General features: G+C 41.5%; 2 protein-coding genes across 2 annotated transcripts in view; both read left to right on the forward strand.

Annotated features, from left to right (window-relative positions):
- Positions 1-756: 756 nt before the first annotated feature.
- Positions 757-25,517, forward strand: part of rapgef5a (Rap guanine nucleotide exchange factor (GEF) 5a) — a 52,068-nt gene continuing 27,307 nt past the window's right edge. The window contains exons 1-8 of the mRNA XM_083981625.1: positions 757-1,133; positions 11,094-11,144; positions 13,493-13,599; positions 14,117-14,238; positions 15,155-15,332; positions 21,369-21,450; positions 21,542-21,590; positions 21,794-21,867. Coding sequence (XP_083837751.1) covers positions 990-1,133; positions 11,094-11,144; positions 13,493-13,599; positions 14,117-14,238; positions 15,155-15,332; positions 21,369-21,450; positions 21,542-21,590; positions 21,794-21,867 — 807 coding nt within the window. The 5' untranslated portion in view covers positions 757-989. The remainder of the gene's footprint in view (positions 1,134-11,093; positions 11,145-13,492; positions 13,600-14,116; positions 14,239-15,154; positions 15,333-21,368; positions 21,451-21,541; positions 21,591-21,793; positions 21,868-25,517) is intronic.
- Positions 8,479-9,735, forward strand: LOC310993306 (lactose-binding lectin l-2-like; the record flags this gene model as incomplete). The annotated part of the gene is made up of 1 exon (XM_083981626.1): positions 8,479-9,735. The coding sequence occupies exon 1, from the start codon at positions 9,247-9,249 to the stop codon at positions 9,733-9,735; it is 489 nt and encodes a 162-aa protein (XP_083837752.1). The 5' UTR covers positions 8,479-9,246.

The following is a 25,517-nucleotide window of genomic DNA, read 5'->3' on the forward strand; positions in this document are numbered from 1 at the left end:
TAGCGTTATTCAAACACACAAGGTAGAGCTAGATTTTTTTTCTTTTTTAAGTATCTATGAGAGAGAGAGAGAGAGAGAGAGAGAGAGAGAGAGAGAGAGAGAGAGAGAGAGAGAGAAAATGGGAAGGCATGCAGTAAAGGGACACCCGATGCGGGATTACGCATTAAGAACTAGATTTTAAGGTGATTTTTAAGGCTATTAGCAGTGATTACGCAGGGTTGAGTGTCTTCAATGTTTCAGCTCACCTGTCTCCAGGTTAAAGTGGAAAGCAAAGCTCAAGGCTCCACAGCATTTTCACATGGAATAAAATGAACATGAAAAAGCTTTGTAGGCTACCTCTCTCTCTCACACGAACACGAACAAAGCTCTTTGTTTACCTATGGAAATTTGAACCAGGTAATATGGTGACGTAGCCTACCGAGCACCTTCTGCCTGTTTCTTTTTCACTCAATCCTAAAACCATTATCCATATGATTTTGATGTAACTTGCGACATACAAACGGTAACATCTTACAGCCGTGTCTGCTGCACTAGTAGCTACTACGCAGAAATTGAAAAAATGCGTTGGTTTTCAAGTGTGTCGCGCTTTGCCTTTGTCAGACTGGTCAGGGAGTAAAAGGTGGAAGTGATGCAATGTTTCTATGCACCTGTGAACCCCCACCGCCCCACCCCCTCCCCTCCACACTCACTCACACACACACACACACACACCTATACACGCACATCAACTTGGTATAGTACGGGGAGTAGGTCGCGCGAGCCATTGGGTGGAGCAGCAGCGTCGCGTGCTGCGGAATACATCCAGAGTAGGTGGTTATAACGCAGCACGCAGCAGCACGCAGCGCGCGGTTTGGTTGCAGATGCAGGTCGCTGAGTGTGAGCGCGAGGCGGGGGGAAATGGCGAACGGGCGCGTGCGGCGGTGCGTCTCGTGAGGATACAGTAGAAAACCGGCAGCTCGAGGACGGACACAGGAGAGGGAGAGGGGACCATGGAGGACTCGGAGCCCGCAGAGGACGGCTTGCTCGCGGGCTTGCGGTGGAACCGGAGCGCACGAGACCAGGCACAACTCAAACACAAAATCCGGGATCTGCCAGGACTACTCAAGCACGGGCTGCACCTGCGGAAGAAGAGCGTGAGTATTTTAAACCCACCGCTGTGCTGGCTGACTGACTGACTGACCGACTGACTGACTGTCCGTCCTTCCGTGTTTGGGTGTTTGATGAACGGTAGCAACGGTTTTTTTTTATCTGTCCGGCCATCAGGTTTACCGACGCCGCTCTGTTCTCCGAGGCTGTTTCATAACCCCGTCACGACTCAGGTGTTTTCATTATGTTACAAGCATTACTGTCGCAGAGTCTCTCTCTGTGTGTTGTGTGTGCGCGCACGGATATGTGGATGTGTGTGTGTTTGTGTGTACCTATATTACATCCATAATAACTGGAATTGCTGTTGGACACCATACCTTCACACTCCGGTAGTCAAGGCAACACAGCCCCCCTCCCACCCCCCCAACAGATAGGCTCCACACAAACCTATTTACATAGTCAGGAATACATATTTACATGATTTATATTCAGCAATAAGGTGCATTTGCGCAATTGACAATTATTTCATCCTGATCAAAGAATAGTGGTAAAATGTGCATTGCAACTTCTAAAAGGGCGAGGTGATCTTGTCAGGTGGTATCTTGTTATGACACATTTTCCATATTTGATATGTGATATCTGGAGAAAAGCAGCAAATTGTCAAATTTGAGAGCTTTAATGATAAACAGACATATTATTTTAATATTCTGTTGACTGACAAATCTCCCTTGTATTTGTAATATACAACATTTGCAATCCTGATAGGGAAAATTTGTAGAAATCTACTCAGATTTTTTTTTCTTATTCATGATGATTGGTCAACTAAGCAGTAAAAATGTGTGCGACTCGCTGTGCTCTGATGTGGAACAAATGCACCTGACAAGCCAAATAGCTGCTTGGAGTGTCAGCTCTGCTCATCTTCATCATCGGCAGCAGCAGCCAGTAGAGAACGTGTCCCTGATTGCCTCTGTGGGAATCACAGACAAGAGTGCCAGGACTTCCAGTCCCACTGCTGCCAAATGTGCTAAAAATATGCAGCATTTGTAGCGTAAAGCCACTTTGGACCAAGTAGATGAACAGTTTATGTCATGTTACATCTTGTCATTCTAAGTGATATTTAATGACCCACAGATTGAGGTCACTTTGTTTGATTACTGTCATAATATCACATTCTCCAATGGAAACAAACCAGCAATAGAAAATCCTACGCCTAATTTCCAAAGAAAATATGCAAATAGGACAGGCCACACAAGAATATGATGGTGGAACCTTAGAGAATGGTGAATGATTGGATTATGTTTCTTGGATCACGTGAAGAAAAGCAGAATTTGTCCACTTAACAGTCGGTAACTGTAAACTGCATTGTGCATTGCTCACCCATTGTTTTGTTTTTTCTCTGATTGAGCTCAAGGGGAAAAAAATATTGAGTGGATGAAGAAAAAAATGGAAAGTTTTCCTTTTGCTCTGTCCACCTAACTTAGTGTGTGAGTTCATGTGTGGATGAGTGTGATGAGGCGTAGGTAAGTAGTGTGAAGGTATGGGCTGTTCTGTGTAGACTGGTTTTCTCTAGACGCTGGCAGTTGGCTGTGCTTCACCTGGCACACACACACACACACTCACACACAGGCACACTCATTTTTGCATGAATTCATTTTCCAAAAAGATGTTAGCAAGGAACTACTAGAGAGTTTTTGCAATTGACTCAATAGCACTCGAACTTGGAAAGTCATTGCTTGCACACATGTTTTGTGTTTTGTTTGATCCATGCAGCTATTATTTGTGTGTTTTTTTTACCCTCTAATATTTGGAGCAGTGTAAAAGTGCAAACATCTGACATAAGCAGTTTTTCACATGCTACTTCAATGCTTGCCGACAGCCCATGAAGTGAGTTGAAGCTGCTGTGTTGCACATACAGTAGCCATCTGTCGCTTTTGGTTCCAGCTTGCAGCAGCCTCACCTTGGAGAATCCTGTCTTTCCCTGTTGTGACTTGCTCTGGTTAGTTCTTCATTGGCAATAGAATCAACAAACAAATATATTATCTATGCAAATCTGAACTCTAAGTTCTCAGCTCCTACTCCACCTGCTTGGATGTTCTGTACAGTACTGCCCTACAAAGGCAAAGTGCAGTATCTGTAAAAATGCCGAACTGAGAAAAACAGCTTTTTGTGTATGTCATTGTCAGGTTTAAGCATCGAATTATGAATAACTAGTCTATAATTGATTAGATAAAGGTGGACTGAATTAAATGTATTTTGTAGTTTGTCTTTCTGACCAATTTTGAATGTAGGGAGTACAGTACTCTTTGCAGATACTGCATGTTTCCTTGGTTTTACAGTGCTTTTTTTTGGATGGATAGCAAAATAAAAAGCCCAACAACTCTGGAAATTTTAGCGGTACCAATATCAAATTCTGATCGAAGAGAATATGCCACACTTTTGATTGGTCAAAAAAAGAAAGAAAAAATGCAGATACTGCACAAGTCTTCAAATGTAGCCCCATCAGGTGTCAAGGTCTGATATTTCACCTTGTGTGAGCCCACTGGTGAGGAGATGCTATCAGAGCAAGTGAAAGGCTCAAACTACCACTGCAGCACTGCTAGCATCATGTCTGGAAAGCCAGGTACTTACAGACCAAGAGGAATTATATTACAGTATTTCCCATCAATACCCTCAAACCCAAGTCAGTGTTCTGCAACCAGTTTTACTCTCAACTGTTTGTTGTGGTTGGATCTTGTTGCCAAGACCAAAACAGAGGATGAAGCTGGAAACATGAACCTACTGTAAATACACTGCTGCCAACAGTTAAGAGACAGTTACCCTGGTAGTGTTTGCTAATGGTCAATGGTGTTTTAACAAAGTATATTTACACCATAGGCCTATTGGTTATAATAATAATTGCAGAAGTTTTTACATGAAGACCCTATTAACCAGTGGATTTTGTAGACTAGTATAAGTGCATTGAGGGGTCCGATCAGGTTAGGCAAGTTGTGTATGTTTCATCGTATTCTTAATGTAAGAAAAGGAAATGATACTGCACATGTTGAAGCTGGAGGAGTGGTGCTATTATGTTGCACTATGTTACCCTTATACATTGTGTTGACTGTATATAAATGTCTGCTCAAAACATATCATAATGTGAGCTATCAGACTTTGGGCTTAGAGGAAAGTTGATGATATTTCACTGAAGATGATCTAATTTCTGCATTATACATGCAGCCAAACAGAGGCTTGCTTGTGATGTGTTTTTATGTCTGCCAGCAATATTTCATATCCATAACAGCATTGTACATTGCGATAAAAAAAGATGAAAGGGAAATTGAGAGACTCTCTAACCAATTTACACACACTATAACTAGAACCATGGCTTTTGACTGAAAGGAGTAGCACAGTATGCCAATATTACCACTGCACTTTATTAACAGCTCAAATATGCATTTCAGTATGTTTTTTTTTTTTTACTTTAATGCCAGCTTTTCCACCGATTGATTTTTTGTTTAAGTTGAGCACCCAATCTGGAGAGCTATTTTATGTTTTTCATGCATTTTAAGAAACACATTCCCAAAGAGTTTGATCTCCAAATTGATGTTGGAATATAATATTATATTGATTAGATCTGACTGAAGCATGAAAACCTTAAATGGAAAAATCGAGATGTTGGGGCACACCTTTTTTAAAAGACACCCTTTTTGAAAATAAAATCAATAGAATTAATACATCCATTATTTATCTGCAGATTGCAGAATTTTGTTTTTTCTAACCATCAACAAGTATACCGAGAAATCTAGGAAAATTAGCATATTATCAATAAATATAGACACTGATTCAAAGTGTTGGTGGTAAGTCAACGGTCATGTGTGTTGGCAGGTAGTCTGAGGCTGTCAGCTGGGTTTGTGTGTTTGTATATTTGTGTGTGTGCGTGTCTATTGAGCTGTACCTGCTTTGATGTCTCCATTTTGACTTCCTTGTATGACAGATCTGTCGAGGAGTCGACAGGAGCTTAGTGTGAATGCGAAGTGTTCGTGTGTGCGCGTGTGTGAGGGGGCTTGCCAAGCATACCATGCTACAGCTCTTCACTGTGCTCAGCAATCTAATCTGAGAGTAATCCATTTCTTGCAGATAATGACCTCGCTCTCTCCTGTTCCCTCTCTCTCTCTCTCTCTCTCTGTATACACACTTTGAAGTCATCACACAGATAAGCGTGTCAGCATGTGCTCTCTCTTTATAGCTCTCATTCCACTGCTCTTTTCTTCTCCTCCCTTTCTTCTCTTCCATCACTCTCTTTTGGCCTCCGGTGTACTGACAGCAACGGGCCGTATATATGCTGTGATGGAGGACGGATGGACGGATATATGGACTGATGGATGGAGTGCAAGTTTGTGAGAAACTGAGGCACAGACAAAGAGACTTACAGGAACATGGCCAGCAGACATCTCTCTCGTAGTCACACAGTATGAATGAAACAACTCTGGTGCTGGTTTGCCTGGGCTGGAGTTCACGAGAAGAGATGAAAAGAGATGACGGTGGAGAAGCAAAGAGCCCTCTAGAGATCTGTGTTCACCAGACAGAGAGACAAAGAGATGAAGAGATAAGATACAGTGACCAAGACAAAAGAGAGAAAGAAGAAGCGAGACAGAGATAGTGAGAGTCAGAAACAATTTATTTAGTCTGTGTGCTTGGCTGGTCTGTGTGCTCTACTTAACTTCCAGTCCAAACACTGCATGTCTTCACACACAAACACAGAAAATAAGTATTTTCTGCACTGATATCTCTGAGTATATACAGATGGAGTGGGTGTTTTTCACACTGCATGCACCACTGTTGACTGTCGGCACCACTGTTGACCCCAACACTGTGGCAAGTCTTATAATCTCAATTGACTGACTGACTGATTATGTTTCCACCATTGATCCTGTCAGCCACCTAAGTTGGAGTTTCCCCAGTGGCCATTCCCTTTCAAAACAAAAATTTGTACAAACCATCTGGCAGGTAGGGCTTAACAGCGTGACGTTTTGATTCTTTTCAAACCTAGTATGGCTGCATCATGTATGGTCCACACTTTCTAAATTATAATTACATGAGCAAAAGGGAGCATAAGAGTGCGGAGGGAGGCCATCAGTGACTGCTAAGCTAAATAAACTAGCAGATATGAATGCAGAAGTGTGACACTTCAAATAAAGGCCTGTTACCACCTTCAATTCAGTAAAAAAAAGAAACCCACAAAAACACTATGTGTATGTTATACACACATAGCCAACGAGCAGCAGCTTGGAAAACTTGTTCTGTTATTTGGCAAGAGAAACATAAGTCATGTAAATGAGCTTCACTGGAAATTCAGCTGTATTAAAATGCTACATGTCAGTGCATAAGAAGCAAACGGATAAAGGTCTGAAACCATGATACTAGGCTAAATGCAAATTTGACAACATGGTGTCAGTTGTCTGTAGAGGAACCACAACCTTTAATTTTGTCCTCAATTTCACAGATTGACTGGAAAATCTGTCACACCCGACTTTCACTTCAAATCAGGCCTACTACTAATGATATTGAAGAATTCCTGTTACAGCTCCACCAAACACAAGATGTGTGGGCGTCTTGACTGCTTGTTGCGTCTGTCCAACAGTCCCAAATCCAAACAGTTTACATCACACGAAGCAAAGGAAAGCAGCAAGCCATTAGAAGCTGGAAATGAATAATAATTGTTTGTTTGGCTGGGAATATGACTGATTATAAAAGTCGTCCCAGATACACTTTATTGATCATAAAATAGTGGATTGTTTGACATCTCATTGCAGTGTAGGATCTACTGGTTAGCTGTTATCAGGTAGCTTTTACTGTGTCAGCTACTCATTCAGTTCCAGACAAATAAATGAGAGCAAATGAATGGTGAATTTGTCTGTATGAAAAATTGGTGATGACAGAACAGGGAGTGAATGATTGGAGGTTGTGTACACTACATGTCCCACTTCTTATCAGATATTTGCTGTAGGCTATACCTAATCTACCATTTTGTTATTTGCTGATTGCAATAGCTCTTGTCTGAAGCTGATTTAGTATTTCTGGAAATACAATTATATTTTGCCCTTCCCATGTTTAGACTGTTACATCTCTAATGAAGCTAGTAGCAGTTAGCTTAGCATTAAGGCTGTGCCAGACTAGGTGAATTACATTTGGCTTGTTGTTTCACCCTTGTCTCCAATCATGTCTGTTTATGCTAAGTTAAGCCAAGCTAAACTAAGCTTAGTGCCCACTAGCTATTGCATCCTATTGAGCAAATCTAAGAGTGGCATCTCCCGGCCAGAAACCACGTAAGCACTTTTGCCAAAATGTTGAGCTATTCCTTTAATGAAGAGCAGGTGAGCTGTTGTAGTCACTCACTTTGAATAAGGCGTGTGCGCCAGTGTGTGGGTGACATCCCAGACAGTATCATCGCTCTAATGAGGCTCACACACACTGCTCTCTATCTCTAATCATCCTTCTATTTCATTTTCTCTCAAGTCAAAGCCACAGCCGAGCTTTTCTCTCCTTCGCCATCTTTGTCTTGCTCATTCTTTCGCTCTTTCTCAATTACAATTAAAATGATGTCTCTCATCGCCTCATATCTCTCCCTCTCCATCTGTCATATCCACTTTCATATATTCATAAACTGTTGTGACTTGTGCAGCCTCCCTCTCTTCTTTTCTTCTCTTGCACAATAATTCATTTATATTCCTTCATCGACATCCATCTCCCTCAGCTGCTTAGGTGCTTTTCATTTGTCCCATCATTTGATCTCTCTGTGTCTTCCTATTTGTCATCATCTTGTGATTTGTTATCGTCTGACTGTGAGAGGTGAGAGACAGCAGAGATCGCGAGTACAGCCTCAGATTTCTGTGAAGGGCTCCACAGGGAATCAAACCCACTCTAACTCTATCAGTGATTCTGTCACTGAGCTCTCAGACCAGTTGCACTTCTATTGCAGAAGGTTCTCATTTGTCGGTTTTTAACAAACGTGATCATCATCCTAATTCGACTTAGGAAAATACAAAATATCTTGAGCCCTATGGATTGTTTTGATGTGCTTGGTGTAAAGAACCTAGAATCACTTATAATAATAATAATGTTCAAGAGAGTTTATTTGTCACGTCCAATCATACAGGATCATTGTAGTGAAATGACGTTATCCGTTGAGTGGACAGTATCTCAAGAGTCTTGAACTCTTGAGATCCTCTGGGCTGATGCAGAACTCCACTGTGTCAGACGGAATGAAATGAATGTATGGGAAACACTGCTTGTTTCTATTTTCATTTCACACACTTTTTATGTCACGCCTTGTCTTTACATATTAAGTAGTAGTTTAGGTTTAGGTAATGACAAGCTTGGCCACAATGGAGAGGAGACCATTTCAATGTGAAATACTGAGTTAACAACTAACTTGAAACCAGAGGTTTTGTGGTGGCAGTGGAAATGAAGACTGAACAACTTTCTAGTGTGTGAACAGCTGCCTCTGTCTCAGCTCAGCTGATTCCAACTGGTATGAACTGGGCACAGAAACAGAATAGGTAAAGACTCTGCCATGTGCTGTCTGTGTGAGTGTGTTTGTGAAGGGATGGGGAGATATGGTCATTAGTAGTTTAGACTCTGGTTGTAGTCTCCTGATGTAGGCTGATAGGGGGGGTGAGACTAAGGCAGGGTGCACAAGTGGAGATCACACAGGAATGGGTAAAGTAGACATTAAATAGTAGAGGCATGGTCAGAAATTTAGAAATACTTGACACTTGTCTTCAAAGCCAGGTGTACACAGTCCCAGTAGAGATCTATCCTTTATTTGTTGAATAAACAGGAAAGCCAGATCAGTCTATGAAACCTGACTGAATGTGTCCAGTCCCTGGCAACCCAATAATCACAAACAGTTGGGCCTTTTCCCAAGTCAAATTTTTTGTGATTAGTGCTCTAACTTTAGGGTTAGTGCAGCAAGTTGGTATCAACATGTTATCGCATGTTCAGATATCGTGTGGTTATGCACAGATGACAGTGTTTGGCAATGTACATTTGACCAATAACATCGCAGAAAAATGTGAGACACCCTGTCGAAAAAGCATATAAAGAAAGCGGCCTGTCAGTGGTGCAGATCAGCTCCAACCAACACATCAACTCCTCGATCTGCTCCAAGGAGACGCCATCATGATCCTGCTCCTCTTCCTGTTTGGTCTGGCTCTGGGTGCTGAGTCTCCTCCAGGTGAACCTGAAGTGAAGCTCCAGCGTGGAAACTGTCCCATGTTCTGGTTCAACTTCAATGGCCGCTGCTACAAGTACATTGCCACACGTGTGACCTGGGCTGATGCTGAGCTCCACTGTGTGTCAGAGGGAGCCAACCTGGTGTCCGTCCACAGTCAGGATGAAGTAAATTTCATCAAAACCTTGATCAAGAACTTTGACCCTTCTGAGGGACGCACCTGGATTGGACTCAGTGATATCCACAAAGAAGGCAAGTGGATGTGGTCTGATGGCTGTGCTGTGAAATTTGGATTTTGGAGTCCAGGAGAGCCAAATAACAATGCTGGAACTGAGCACTGTGTCCACAACAACTATGACAACGAGGGGAAATGGAATGATGCACGTTGTTCTGTTTTGTACACCTTTGTTTGTGCTTCTCACATTGTCTGTCCTTAAATAACATTAATGTCTGAGTCAAGATGTTGCCCTGCAGAAAACTTAAAATAAAAATACAAGTGTACATGTTCATATGTGTGTTGATGTTTATTGAACATTTTCATGAACACTAAATATTAACAAACCAAACACATTTTCACAATATTTTTGATGTCCTCATATTGGATTTATCATGTTTTTTCCTTATGGAACTTCTAAAAAAATTGCCCAGAAGAAAGGTCATTTCACAGTGCAGTCACATTAAGGGATTGGATTGTCTTATAATATTAATGTTATAGCTTTTCCACAAGGTCAAAATACTGTGTCCTTTTGTTTGCTCTCTAAAAAAAAACGCAGGTCGCTGAGCAAACAATAACAAATTGGGAAAGACCATGGTGAACGGGTGTTGAGGGCTGTTTATTCACAGGGGATCTCTGTTCTTTTAATGCAGAAAAAGAAATTAAAGAATACAATAAAAACCAGTTAATCAGTGTCAACACTCCTCATCAATATTATTGCAAAACAATAAAACATCAAAATGTTTCAGTGAAGTAAATAGGTGTGTGGGCACAGTTATAGGCATTGTTAGTTTCCCGCCATTGGCTGGAGACTAGATCTTAAGTATCTGCATACAGTGAATATTTGATTAGTGAATACTAGCCATACATGTCAGAAACTGTATATTACACTAAAATGAAATGGCAAAACAGACATGTAGCGTCTTTTCCACTTTATTTGATCAAATAATAAACAGTTTATGAGCATAAATTGTTTTATAAACCTGTCACCACAGTGTTATTTCCTCTGTCAACCTGTAATAATCCCCAAAGATTATAATCTCTTCTTCTGCATAATGGAGGTAGAGGTGGATACGCCTAGGGCAAGGCTGCAGCATGACGCCATGATGGTTGAATAGCCATGAAGAGACTGGACATGGTTAATATTGTGCTATTTCCTGTTGGAATGATTCATGTGCTATTGATCGGTGGTACCAATGAATTTGAATTGTTTTCTCATTGTTTACTAAGGCATGGGGTTCATATTGATGTGTGTTTACAGTGAATATGTGTCACTGTCCTATTTAGGTCAGATAATCATCCCTCAATTGGCACTGTTTTTCTTCCTCATGGAAATGAGCAGCCTCTTTTGCAACTTTTGCAAGAGTGCCCCGCAGCAACAGGAGTGTCTGCACATTAAAGCCACTAAATCAAACCAGAAAGTCTGTTTGTGAGCAATAGTTGTCACCGCTGTTGGTTTGAACAAAACCTGACTAATGTTTTTGGAATGGTAAAACTGGTCCTTCTCAACGCACTCTTTGTTTGTTCAGTGTGTTTACTGTGTGTGTGTCTCTGATGGCTTGTGTGTATTTGTCTCAACAGCAGTCACCTGACACTATCCCTGGACCGAGCACTGGACCTTCAGTACACAAGGTAAGGAAGCACACACACACACACACACACACACACACACACACACACACACACACACACACACACACACACACACACACACACACACACACACACAGGTGATGTCATCCCTTTAGCTATGAGGCAAAAGTGTGTTTGTTTTGCCTCAAAACAGGTGAAGTCAGTGGTGATATTACCTTGGGCACTTTCAAAGTTAGTTTCTCCCACACGTACAAACACACACACACACACAATCTCAATTTGTCATGCGTCACTATATTGTGGTTTGGCAGATACTTAAGCACTGCACTGCCTCAGGGCTTAAATATCTCATATGGAGACAGTTTTCTTTCAATACTCAAAATATTAGCCAATAAAGTAAAAAGTTTAAAACATGTGAAGCTTTGATCTTGCTTATTTTTGTGTGCTGCTGTTAACCCCTGTAACAAGAAATATTTTTCTGTGTGCTCGGCTGTTGTCCCTTAGCAGTTGTTGTTTTATCCATTAGTCACATTTCACTAGACTTTCTTTTATATCTTACCTCAGCAGACGTGGATGTTTCATACAGATCAGGACTCCTTGTCAATGACTTTTGTTCTGTTTAGTCTAAAACATGTACTAGGAATTGATTGATCATATCTGCAGAGGGCATGATCAATCAATAAACTCTGGAGATAAGTTTAGATGATGGTGGCAATGAGTGGTGCTTTGTTTTGAGTTTCAAGTTAGTGCTGCCATCTCTGACACTCAACCTTTGTTATCAACTACCTCACAATTAAAGATGAACAGAGCTGCAAATGATTTGCCACTGTCTATTAAAATGTGATCGTAGATGAAAAAAGCTTGATATGTAGCCAAATCTGAGCCTGGTTGTGATAGCCTGATTGATGTGAGACCTTCTCTAGAGTTTACTAGATGAAATTAAGATTGTGTGTCTGTCAAAAATTGAAAGGCCCCATATCTGCCAGTTAGGACAATGACTAACTGGTCTTTAATGTTCCCTGTTGAGTTCCTCTTGAAAACAAACTGTTACAGTGTATTTACCTTCTGTGTTTTCTTACCAAACAGTGTGTGCATTTTTAAGGGCCAACAAACTGTTTGTCGTCGAACAAAAATGTTTAATGCGTACTATTTTTGAATAATTGACTTAGCGTGCAATGGAGAGAGAGAGGAAAAAAAGGATCATATACCCCGTGCACGCCAGCTGAGCCGCCTGTCCTCTTGAGTGAGATATCCAAGTGAATTTAGTTAGATAATAAATAACATGGCCCGCACCAAAAGGTGGCAAAGTGGACCAGGAAAACCGTCAGCGACGTGACTGATGAGTTTTATTTTATTTTACCGGACCATGCCAACGGTGAGAGTGAGAGCACTAATGGTATTGATGACATGCATAGATATAAATAAGTAGAAAAGTTTCTCCTGTGTGCCTCTTGCTATAGTGTTATTAATAATTGCTTTTTGCTGTTGTGAATATCAGAATACACGACACACTTGGGAGCTTTTGAAATACTGCTCCCTTCTCATTGTCTTCAGTATCCGTATTTATTTCAGTCACACTGACTGAAATTTTGGCTAAAAAGTTACTGAATCAGATTTCGAGTCACTGAATCGGATCGAATCGGATCGTTCTAAATGAACCAAGATCGTCCTTGAATCGTAATCGTGATTTGAATCGAATCGTTGTTAAAATGAATCGTTACACCCCTACTTGAAAGTTGCATGTAGCAATTTTCCCACTTTTCACCTTTTACTTACTGACACATGATGCAAATGATTAAGAATAGTTTCTTCCATCTGCAAGAATTTATGTTGCATCAGCCATGTGCTTGTACACAAGATGCAAATAATGGGGACATCCAAAGATTATCATATGTGTGATAATGATAGTGATAGTGACCTAATTGTCTTTTAGCTGCAAGAGTTCACCATCAAATTACCAAGACAGGTTTCATTGACATTGTAACATAATATGAATCAAGCCTCATTAGTTATCAAGTGGACTCAACTTTGTAGCATGTAGAGGAGAATATGAATGGAACAGAACAAGCAACCCACGTAAACAGCTTAATTGAAATCCGGTCTTATTTACGGCAGGGTCAATAGCAGGATTATTGCAGAGCGTGTAGACACAGTCAATGTTTCATTCCTCAGGAGGAAAGAAATCGAGCTGTCCTTGTGAGTGCTCCAATGACATCGCATGGAGCCACACTTGCACTCTGCAGTATACTCCTGTACAAAACGTTGTGATGTTGTGATAAGATTTATGTCATTTTAATTACACTAATTATTATTATTGTTATTATTATTTTACATTTAAGCAAAAAAGACAAAAACATAATTTGAATGTTTTTCTGTGTGTTTGACAGTCTTGCTCCCAGAGTTTTCCATGCGCTGGTCGGGCTGTGAGGAATGCCTTCCTCTCTCATGGACCATACCCAGCTAAAGACAAGATACACCTGGCCAGAATCATACGGTACACTTGTGTCTCTGCTTGTGCGTCTGGGTTGCAGGGCTGAATCGACGTGTCCGGTGAAGCATATACACTGACTCACCAGTCATTGTTGAAGCCCCTCCTCATTGGCCACTCAGGTTGTTTATGCAGTAAGATGAGCAAAGTGTGACGTAGACAATGATATAGCACAGCACACAATCGTCTGGGAAGGCATGCACTCGTACTGCACACAGTACATGCAAAAAACATGTGAACATCTGGACACAAATATAAATAGATACTCTTAACTGCCATTGGGCATACACCCACACACATACAGGGAGTTTATCCTGGGGGAAAGCAGACGGAAAGTATTCAGTGTTTTAGAGGAAAAGGCTTACAGAGAACTAATGAATAATCAATGGATATTGATTAAATAAAAAAGACAAGCTTTGAGCTGGGGGAAGAAGTGTGCGTATGTGCGTGTGCCTGTGGATTATAACACTGTGTGGCCAGACTTGTGTGTTAAAAATGTGTGTATGTGTGTATTTTTTAACAGGCGTAGCTATGTGGGCGTGGAGCTGGTGCAGTGGCTGTGCGAGCAGTGTGTGTACGTGCGCTGTCGGACTACTGCTGTGCGTGTCTGGCAGGTGCTGCTGGAGCTGGGAGTCCTGCTGTCTGGTAAAAATACAAGCGCACACACAAACTCACATACACACACACACATCACATTCACACTGATATGCCCCGGGGTCAGAGTGTGCTTCTGAATTAATAGTCACCTTGCAACGACAGTCTACACCTCCTCTAAAGAGACACGTGTTGAACTAGTTCACTTGGTAACAGAGAGATGAATCCACTGCATCAGTCACCTGCTCAGCACATGAACCTGATTTTAATTGAGATCTCGTCTATCAAAGATATTGATGTTACCATTTTCAGATTCACTTTCCACAGGGAAAAGTTGCTCTGAAAGTGGTCTTCAGTGCACGGTGAATCCACGCTCCCCTCCAATAATCTTATCTCAGTAATTATTTTGCCCTAAACTTCATTCATTATTTACTGGAGACATATTACAACACACCAAACTTCTCCTGAGGAACTATCAGTTTTAATACCAGCACTATTACCTACGTACGATACTTGTCTGTGTTCAGCCAAGCAGATTACTCAACATACACTTCCTATGCTTATAATATAGTATTTCAAAGGCAGAATGAACAGTCGTGTTTAGGACTTAAAGACTTAATCCAGGTTTCACTGGATAGACACTGTGTCTGTGCTGCTCTACCTACAAAGAAGTTCAGTTAAAACCGTTTTGTCAAACAGTCCATCATAAATTTGGTCACTCGCATTTACCTCCAGTGGCTCATCAGTGGCTTTCACCCACATTACAAATGCTTTTGACTAAATTATTTTCCTTAGTGGAGGCAGAATTTGTTTAAATGCTAACATAAATATGAATATGTAATATACAATAATTATCAAACCTACCACCACATACATCCTTTCTTTTATTCTCTTGTTTTTTTTCTAGAATTGACTGTCACTCGCACATTGTTTCCTTTGTTTATCTGTGTATCTGTTTTTCCACCAGTGGACCAGCGGGTGGTGTTTTCTGACTCCAACTCATACTACCAGTTCAGCTTTGAGGAGTGTGACTCCGCCTCCTGCGACTTTCGCTCCAATGAAGGGGAGTGGCCAGAGGCTGTTAGGCTTCTCCTACAACTCGCCCCATACGTCCAGTTTCGGTCTGGAGGAGGGGCCAGTAGCCCGTAAGTGTCCAATAAAATCTTATTGCAAGTTATGCTGGGATGGATGGATGGATGGATGGATGGATGGATGGATGAATGAATGGATGGATGGATGGATGGATGGATGGATGGATGGATGGATGGATGGATGGATGGATGAATGGATGGATGGATAGACTTTTTTAAAAACATATCTGAACTCAAATGTAATGGGTTTGTTCCTGGCCCATGCCCCATCAAAACAGTGAAACCACTGCATAACATTGATGATAGCTGATATTGAATGTGACTCAGTTGTGATGTGCGGGATGAGCTCCATTGACCTGAAGTTAAAGCTCATTGCTGTGTTAAAATATCAAAGTTGAAGTGACAGGCGTCCCAATCAGATCCATTATTGAGGTTCTTTATCCGTCTGACATTGACTGTGAAAAGTGATGAGTCGCTGCGTTTGACTTGGTGGAAGTGTTGGGCACTTCTGCAAGTGCATTCCTGTCCTTGCAAGATAAATACACACACAGACCAATATCATAAAATCCCAGTGAGAAACCTAATCTCTATTCAGTGTTCTAAATCCTCAATCAGCTTAGTGCTGCCACAGACACCTCCACATCCACAGAAGAAACACACCCGCACACAACAACTGACGGACCACGCAATCACTCATGTACACAAGATGGGCTCTGACACACACACACACTTGCACATACTTAAACATACACACATGTGGAGTGGTGTCAGCCAGAGTTCCCTGCTTTTCTGCTCTTGTGTGTGTGGGGTTCCTGCTGAGGCTGCTACTGAACTCAATCTGTCACTCAGAGAAAAAGAGGGAGTGCGAGACGGGCGGGGTGGGGGTAACGAAAAATAGAGTATATATGGAGAGCGAAGGAAGAAGAGCACACGTCAACACATTCATCTGTGTGTCAACTTCAAAGGGTGTATTTACAGACACCAGGGAGAGAGCACGACAGTGAGGGGAATTGGATGCCATACTTAACTACCATAAATCTCATGTATCACACTCTACGTACACTTACATGTTCCCCATCAGTTACTTTATATGGATTACACTGGATGTCGCACGTACTCGTCTTGCAGTGTTTCCACAGGTTGGCAGGGTGCAGAAAAGTGGGTGGAAGAGAAGGGACTTATTGGCATTTTACCAAGCAAAACCAATGATAGCAAGCTCCTAACGGATTTCATTTATTTTAGGATTTTCATTTATTTTTTAACACCAGCCAGGTTTCACCAGTTCACCGGTCATTGTGGCCGCAGAAAGCTGAAAAATACAGACTAGAATTTACATGACAAATTAGTCTGCATATGTATCTTGTAGTGAAGGCTGAAAGTCTGCAAATATACCTGTTATCTTGTGAATATTAATAATTTTTGCTTGAAGCTAGTGTGCCAACACGCAGTTGTTAACATTTTTTGCAGATTAGACATAGATGGGATTTTGTATTCAGCGTTCACACTCTGTCTGTCACTTTGACCCTGCTGCTGTCTGCGTCTCTCTTTGACTGTCGTGTCATTTCTCTGCAGGCATCCTCTCTCCGTCTCTCTCTCTCTCTCTCTCTCTCCGTCTCGCACCCTCCCCCTCTCGCGTCTCGTCCTCTTTTTCTCACTCTGGATGGTGTAAAGGAGAATAGTAGCTGTAGCTGTGAGGGAAAACACCTGACTGCTTCCAAGAGACTTGATGGTGCTGTGCTTAATACGCTCACCCATTAATGTTGAAGAAAGGAGATAGAATTACCAGTGGGCCCATAAACGACAGTAATCTAAATAAGATCCTCGCAATGTTCACTGTCTGAGCGAGTCTGAGCTGGCTCAAATTGCGTTTGGGTTGTTGGACTCACTAAACTTACACTTGCCTGTAAGTGTAGTTCTCTTTCAAGTTGTAAAAACATAGTTCATCATAATCATTAGGCTCATAAAATATAGTGACTTAAATAAAGTAATTCAAATCAATACTTTTCAAAGTTGAAGCAGAGACGAGCTTCATGCACCAGACTTCAAAAATATATTTTTTTGTTGCAAATGGTATGGATCAAGCTCCAAAATTTAATTGGGTCTTGCCTTGGCCATGATCACACACCCTTGCTCCAAGTTCATTGCAAATTATTCCAGTACATTTCCTGCGAACAAACAAACTTACATTGGTGAAAACATGACACAGGTAAAAACGTGCCAAATTTGGTGTAGCGGTTGCTTCTTCCAAAAGTTGTTATCCTGAAGTAAGTATAGCAATAGAGGGAGTGTCACCTTATATATTTATTGAAATCCAATCAGGAGACACTATATCCGATTAGAACAGATTTTGTAACCTGAGCTTATATCTGGCCTGAGCTCATGCATCAAGGACACAGCCTGTATATTTGTAATTATAGTACTACACTATTTCTGAAGGTGTTGCAGCATGACTCTAAATGCAGCCAGGTGTAATCGATGCTGATGCTCTTCATGAATTATGGCTCCCCATCTCTTCCCTGCAGTTTAATCTAATGAGGCCAGCATTAAATTGATACTGATAACTTAAGACACGATAAGGCAAAAATACTGCTTATTAAACTCCCTCCTTGTGCCTGCTGCTTTAGTGAATCCAATTGAACAACAAGCTACAAATTAGACGGGTTACCTCCGTGTTTCTTAGTTTGTGTCATTATTCAGTTCCTGTAAACACTGCCAGCGTGTCTCAAAGGGTTTCTGTGTCTGATTGCTGCCTCTGAACAATAACATTTGCTACCTGGCCCATCTTGGTTATTGCAGTTTATTGGTTTATTGTTCATCCATCATTGCAATTCTTGGCAGGAAAAAATGGTTCTTTTTTTTTTTTAACAAGAATCTAATGGTCTCAATACGGTTTCAAATTTCAGCTTCATGCATCATAGCACACTGAATGAATTTTAAACATGTACCCAGGCAGTTGTTAATTTACCTGAGTGAGTCAGCTATTACCATTATACAACAAACAAGTCTCTCTTTCCTGCTGTCTCTCTCACCATCTGAATTCAATTCGGTTTCGTTTTAATTAGCTTTATTGGCAAGGCAGCTTCTCTCCGTCTGATTCCCTCTCTTCCACTTCGCCTCACATTACAGTAAGGACAAAACTTGCATATACAGTGCTTTTTAGAAGAGCTGTGTAAGGACCAGACATTAGAGTTGAACTATGCACAGTGCCCTTGCAGTGGAAAACTCTGCCTCTGTTCATTCAAGGTTTAACCCATGTCAGATTTAGCTGTGATTTACTTTGATGATGTTTAAATAGAAACAGAAAAATGAAGCAAAAACTTGTCTCGGAAATCTGTTTACTCTTTGAAAGGCCCTGTCTTTGTTCCCTTTGTTTTGCTCTGTAGTAAATATGGTACATTATCGATATATACATTCGTTTGGAGTTAAAGGAGGTGGCATCAGTCAATAACAATAAAGTTGCCAGTTATCCATTCCTTAAAACACAGCACTCTTTGCATATCATTGTGCAGGAGGAGCTGACTTGCCAGAAGCTAAAGTACGACACTTTCGCTCAGGAGGAGAAAACGGGCTAGACGATCCTTTGTCATGTTTATTTATAAAGAAAAGGGCAAAAACAGCGGGATCATTTTGTCTTGAGAGGATGGAAACCACAACTGTCACCAGATTTTAGTGCATGCTTCCTCCTCGCCCTCCACGCAGTGCTACTGTATCACCATTGTGACAGAAGCTGATCTGTTAGATTGCGAGCCATACATCACAACTAAATGTTCATATACGGCAGGCAGAATAAATGATGTAGTTATATTCCAAGGGTATCTGCGTCAAAAATCGGCTGCCATTTTGCCGACAGTAAAACATCTTGGAAGCTTTTCATTAAGGATCTTTTCTGGCAAATCATGAAACACAAAAACTGGCTATAACTTGCGGCATTCACCTTTGACATGGGCTGAACTGGGAGTTAATCCTCTATTAATAATACTGCTCTGAGCTGCTTAATGATTGGTGACACACCTCCCACTGTGCTGTGCTTCTCCTGCAGCGCTGGTGCATTCAGGCTCCTGGTGAGTCACCAGATTGTCAAATGAACGCTGGCTAAAACAAAAACTTAATGACCCTGAGAAGAATAAATTAAGCACCATGGCACCGAATAGACTTTGCACATTTCATGATCCACTAATGAAGTTTGACATTTTTCGAGAAACAACAACAACAACAAAAATTGACAAAATCCCCAGAATTAAACTGCTTTGTCGTCTTCATATTTTTGCCATTGTTCTTGCGGCTATGCCAAAGGTTTAAACATCTTTCATGTTATTTTAAAGGAGAGTAGAGACAAATACTTTCACCGTAAACACTATGGGGAAAGCATAATGCCAAACTCCTTTTTTTTACTGTCTGTATCTCTCTGTGTCTGTGTCAGAGCTGATAGCTGAAGTGTCAGGCTGAGGGCTACATGTTATCACCATCTCTCCTGCTTTACCATCTATCATTCCCTTATCAGATTATATCGTACACGCACACACACACACACACACACAGACACACACACAGGGCTACAGCTTCTTCCCTTCACAACTATTACTAGTGCCACTGGGATCTGTTGATAAAATCCAAATTGTATGCAAATTGGCCCATGTGTGTGCATGCATGAGTGTGTGTGAGAGGGGAGAGAGAGAAAGAGAGTGTGTGTGCGTGCGTGCGTGTGTCTTGTACAGGGGTGAGGTAGTGTGTAGGAGACCAATCCAAATAGTGGTTTTGTAAGGGAACATATTAGATGAGGGACCCCCGGGTGCAGTCTGCAGTGCCGCTACTGCTGAAGACAAACTCTGCAACCGTGTGTTATTGCTGTGGGAATAATGCCAGGTTTACCCTAAAACATCCACCTGTTTATACCGCACACACACACACACACACACACACACACACACACACACACACACACACACAAACACAAACAGTCATACACAAAATGTAATCACAGATGCACTCAGACTTGGAGGGGAAAAAACAGACGACAAGAGTAACATATCTATACACATTCCGAACACATGTAAACACAGCCGACTCATTGGCGCATGCCCCCCCTCCTCCCCAACACACATGCGCGTGCGTCCTCACTGACATCAATAGAAGGGTGTGTCTGGGAGCTATTTTAAATGAAACCACATGAAAGAGAGGAGTCTGCTGCTGGGAGATGCTCGATACAAAGACACGGCAGCAGCGAAGAACTAGAAAGACAGATGGTGGGGAAAATAAAACAGGGAAATGCGACTGCTGAATATAAAATATTCACACAAAAACAGTCGTCTGCTGTATGTATATCATGTTTAGAGCCGCGGTTTATCTGTTCTTGTATTTTTTCAATGAGCCTTTTTATTGCTTTGTCAAAGAGATGTCAGCCCAATAAGTCCAAAAGGATGTCTTGAAATTGTAGGTTTTGTCCTGATCAACAATACAAAACACCCAAAACATTAAGTTTTATAAAACTGTAGATTAGAGGAAGATGGCAAATCTTCACATTATGAGACACTGGGAACAGACAGTAATTTGGGCTTGATAAAAGTATCAAACTGTAATTTTTTTCTGGCCTAATTATTAGAACATTCATGATATTTCATTATAAAAGTGTGGTGCTTCGGTGCAGGATTCAATAAAGATGGTGAAGTGCTAACCATCACTCATAGTGAAATGATTTCAACAGTCAGATTTGCCTCGCTGAAGCATCACGTACGCAACCATTGGGATTCCACTGATGTTTGGATATAATACCGTGGGTGTCTTTACACACAGTATTTATTTAATTTAGTGAAAGATAAAATGTCTTTGATGAATGTCAAAAAATGTCTTGGATCCATTTGTACAATTTTCTTTAAACATTTCTGTTGATACAGACATGCAATTAGAAGGCTGTAAACCCTCTCCAGGAATACCAGGGGGCAGTGTAGAGAGGACCAAGGCTCTGCATGAAACTTTGTTGTCTGAGCGGTGTTTGCTCTGAATATGCACCTGCCATTTACATATAAAGCTCTCTCTCTATCTATCTCTTGCTCTCTCTCACTCTCTCTCTCTCTCTCTGTCTCCGTCTCCAAGGTCAGAGGAGGACTCTGAAGGCAACAGGGACATCTGCAGTGAGATTCTCCAGATGAAAGCTCTCGAGAGGCTCACATCTACGGTCGGTGTGCGCATGTGAATCAATACATGAAACATGGATATATGTTTTGTGTGGCCCCTCATTGTGACGCCTTCAAATTTGTCTTCAACAGGTACAGAGTGAGTTGGCGGCTGCTCTCGCCCGAAAGACTCGCAAAGCTTGTGAGTATACATTGTGTGTCTGTGTGTGAGTGTGTCATCCTATAGTGTGTTCTTTTTTCCTGCTCTATTATGAGCATTTATGAACTATATATACAGCATTTATTATAACTATACTACTAACTATTATGAGCGACACAGATGGTGTTATGTAATGTGAAAATGAAATGTCAGTCAAACTGGATTCTGTCTATGATTGGTTGCAGTATCAGAGCAGGACTCTGAGATGACAGCGACCAGCCAACAGGAGCCTCGCACACCCAGCGAAGAGAGCAGCCCGGTAATACACGCAAAGACATACTCCACATTCACCCCGACATGCTCAAATCCTATAGTTTTGGTATCACACCGAAGAGAGAGAGAGAGAGTGATGTTGTCTCATCTGGAGCTGTTACGGCAGGGAAATTTGGACAGTGTGTCCTCATACTGAGCATAAACAAAAAAAAGTAAAGGTCAGATGCCGTTTTTGTTGTTGTTGTTTGTAGAGGTGTGGTACACCTATGAAGTGTTGCTGAACTACATGCTGGGTGGTTGCTATTCTAACCTGTGTTAACAAAACCCATGCTGACATTGTGAATATCACCAAAGCAATAAGCCATTTTTCTTCGCTGCACAGTTTGCTCACTTGTTTTGTGTTTGGAAGAAGTTTCAGTGTTTTAACAGGGCACATCAAAGCGTTTCTGACAGCTGTCGGACCCAGAATGCTCTGAACAGAGGCCTGGAGATGGATCCGGCTGGATAAGACCAACACTGTCCAATTAAAACTAGCTCCGACACAAATCATCTTTGGACGTTCATAATAACAGATAAAATAGTAATTGGCTTCTTCTATCCACCTTGCTCTCTTTAAAGGTCACTGAGTACAAACTGTGTGTATGTGTGTGATCATGTGTGTTCCTCCAGGAGGTGGCTAAACACAGAAAATGGGGTCAGAGCAGAGTGCAGGGGGAGGCCTGTTAGTTTTCTGGTCCCATCTCTGTACAGTGGAAACCGCTTTTTCTCCATCAATTATTCATTTTCTGATCACACCAGAGAGCTAAGGAAGGAGGAGGAGGACCTAAAAAAGAGCATCTTTTCAACACAATTACACATGCAGCACAGTGGCTCACGTTTTTTGATATCATAGTGCAAAGAAATGGTTTCCTCCAACCTCCTGTCACTGGCTGTATTTGGTGTTTACTTTGGGAGCAAGTGAATTCCAGTATTTTAATCATTTTAGTGGTGAAGGGAAGAAACTGACAATTTTATACGACAGGAAAGAAATCTTTTAGAAAACAAGCTCTTTCCAACTTTTTAACCCCTTTTTGCTTTGTGACCTCTTGATTTGGCTTCAACATTTTAGAAGCAGAGCATCTCTTGTTAGCGTTTCTTTGTCGACTTTTATCCCATAATTTACATGCTGCAAACATGTTGAAAGCATTTACTGTAGATGTGGTGACAGTTGTTATGTGGCTGCACCACATACCACGACCTTTCTTTTATGATCGCTCCCTTTAAATGTCAGTACATACAAGCACGCTGCACAGCTGGTGTCAGTCCCCTCTCAGTTTTTTGTTTATGAGAAATTATTTTATCTGCGTCACAGCAGCTCGGTAATGACTGCTAATTAACATAGTAAGCTATCTATGAGCCATCAAATTTCACACTTGCTCTGTTGTTGTTTTTTTGTTGATGAACAACAACAAAAAGAAATTTGTTGATGAGAACATCTATATTATGCATTAAAACACACCATTTACCATCACAGAGATACAGAATGGAGGTTTAATAACCCAAGACAAGTCTTCTTCCATCCCTCTCTCTTTCTCTTTTTCTCTCACAAACTACAAACAAAAGACAAGCAATAACAAATGAAATGCTTGATTTAAAGGGATAGTTCACCCAAAAGTCAAATTTAACTCATTATCTACTCACCCTCATGTCGACTAAGGGTTGGGAGAAGTTTCAGAGTCCTCCGTGCCTTCTCTGAGTTACAGCGGGGCTCCGTGCAGCACTGCATGTCCATATGACGGTTGCGAACGGGGGTCACTTTTCTTCGTCCAAAAAGACACACCAAAAAACATCCAAATACCTCCATACTGCTCGTCTGTAATGTCCCTCTTGTATTGAAGCCCCAACATGAGAAATTGTTCCGAAAAAAATTAAATAAGTCTATATTTCAAGCTTGTTTGTAGCGGAAGCTCCCAGTGTCTCAGTTCACTGCTTTGCCTGTGTCTGTGCAAATCTTGCGCGATTTGCTTTGACACCCAGTTCACGGCTCCGCAAATCGCGCAAGATTCCAGCAGAGCAACACTGGGAGCTTCCGCTACAAACAAGCTTAAAACATAGACTTATTTAATTTTTTTCGGAACAATTTCTCACGTTGGGGCTTCAATACAAGAGGGACATTACAGCGAGCACTGTGGAGGTATTTGGAAGGTTTTTTGGTGTGTCTTTTTGGACGAAGAAAAGTGAGCTCCGTTCGCAACCGTCATATGGACATGCAGTGCTGCTCGGAGCTCCGCTGTAACTCAGAGAAGGTACGGAGGACTTTGAATTTGAATTTTGGGTGAACTATCCCTTTAAAGTCATTTCAAATAAATTGCAAATAAATATTGACATTAATGCATATTTATAAGAGGATGGCAGGCTTTAGGGACAAGCCACTCTGACAAATGTAGATTGAGGACAGCAGAGCATAGAAAAGAGCCAAACGGTGAGATCCTCTATTTATGATGGCTGGACATGTGTGTTGGGAACCCCTGCAGACTGTAGTGCTCACATGACTATTTCATCTATCTATCAATCAATCAATCCATTACCTCCACCACTTATCCATGCAGGGTTGCTAGGAAGGCCGGAGCCAATCCCGGGAGGATGAGGGCAGGCCACACCCTGAATAGGTCGCCAATCTATATGACAAAACAACCTCACATACTCACATTCAAACCTCTGCATTCTGCATTTAAAGTTGCCAATCAATTTACTGTGTACGTCTCAGGACTGGGAGGAGAGCGTTGCACAACACTGCTAACCACTGTGCCACTCTGCTTAGGTTATTTAACATATCGAAGAGGAGGCTGAATAATTGCACACAAATGCATGTGGTCTTTAATGTTAATAGTAGGGAAAAACCCCAATAAAGATCTTTGGTTAATTCCAAACCAAAGTAAATTAACTGGACTGGGGATTGATTTAATTATCCCTGTTCATAATGAAAGTTGTAGCTTGTAGCTCAAACAGAGAGATCAAAGAAAAAAAAAAGGATATGGGGATGGAGACAGAAACAGGCACATGACACAAACACACATACACAGGTTTATCTACTGTGTGTTTGTGTCTAGGACAGGAAGCTGAAAACAGGTTAACAGGAAGCAGCAAGGGACATGGGACTATAGCTCTGATAAAATGTCTGTGTCTGTGTACGTGGCTACTCTTCAAGATAAGAGCTGTCACTGGGGGGAGTAAACAAAACGAGGCATGGGAGTGTGTGTGTGTGTGTGTGTGTTACCCTCTGTTAGAGCTGGGCACCGTGGGATAGTTGTGCTCACAGGAAGGGTTACTCCACTCGCAGCCAAACGAAATACCCCCTCTCTTCTCTCCTCTTCTCTTCCAAGGAAAATAAACAGACCAGTCTACCCGCCACTGGTGATAACCATCATACTACCAGCACCCACGGGAGCACGCACACAGTCATGTTTTCTGTCGACAAGCTTCTCTGAGGACAGAGCTATTAGTTACTCCGGTATCCTGCAGCTCTTCTAATGGAATACATTCTCTGTCTCTTGCTGTTCTCTTGGCTTTGGCATTATGTCTGTCTGTCTCACTATTTGCTTCTCTTCTTTAGTTAAATTGTAAGTAGTTATAACTGATAGATGCTTGTATTTATACACTTTTATTTCCCAAGTCCCAACTATAGAGGAGGAGGAGACAGACACACACACCCACCAA

Source organism: Trachurus trachurus, assembly GCF_905171665.1.
Source record: "Trachurus trachurus genome assembly, chromosome: 11".
Lineage (NCBI taxonomy): Eukaryota > Metazoa > Chordata > Actinopteri > Carangiformes > Carangidae > Trachurus > Trachurus trachurus.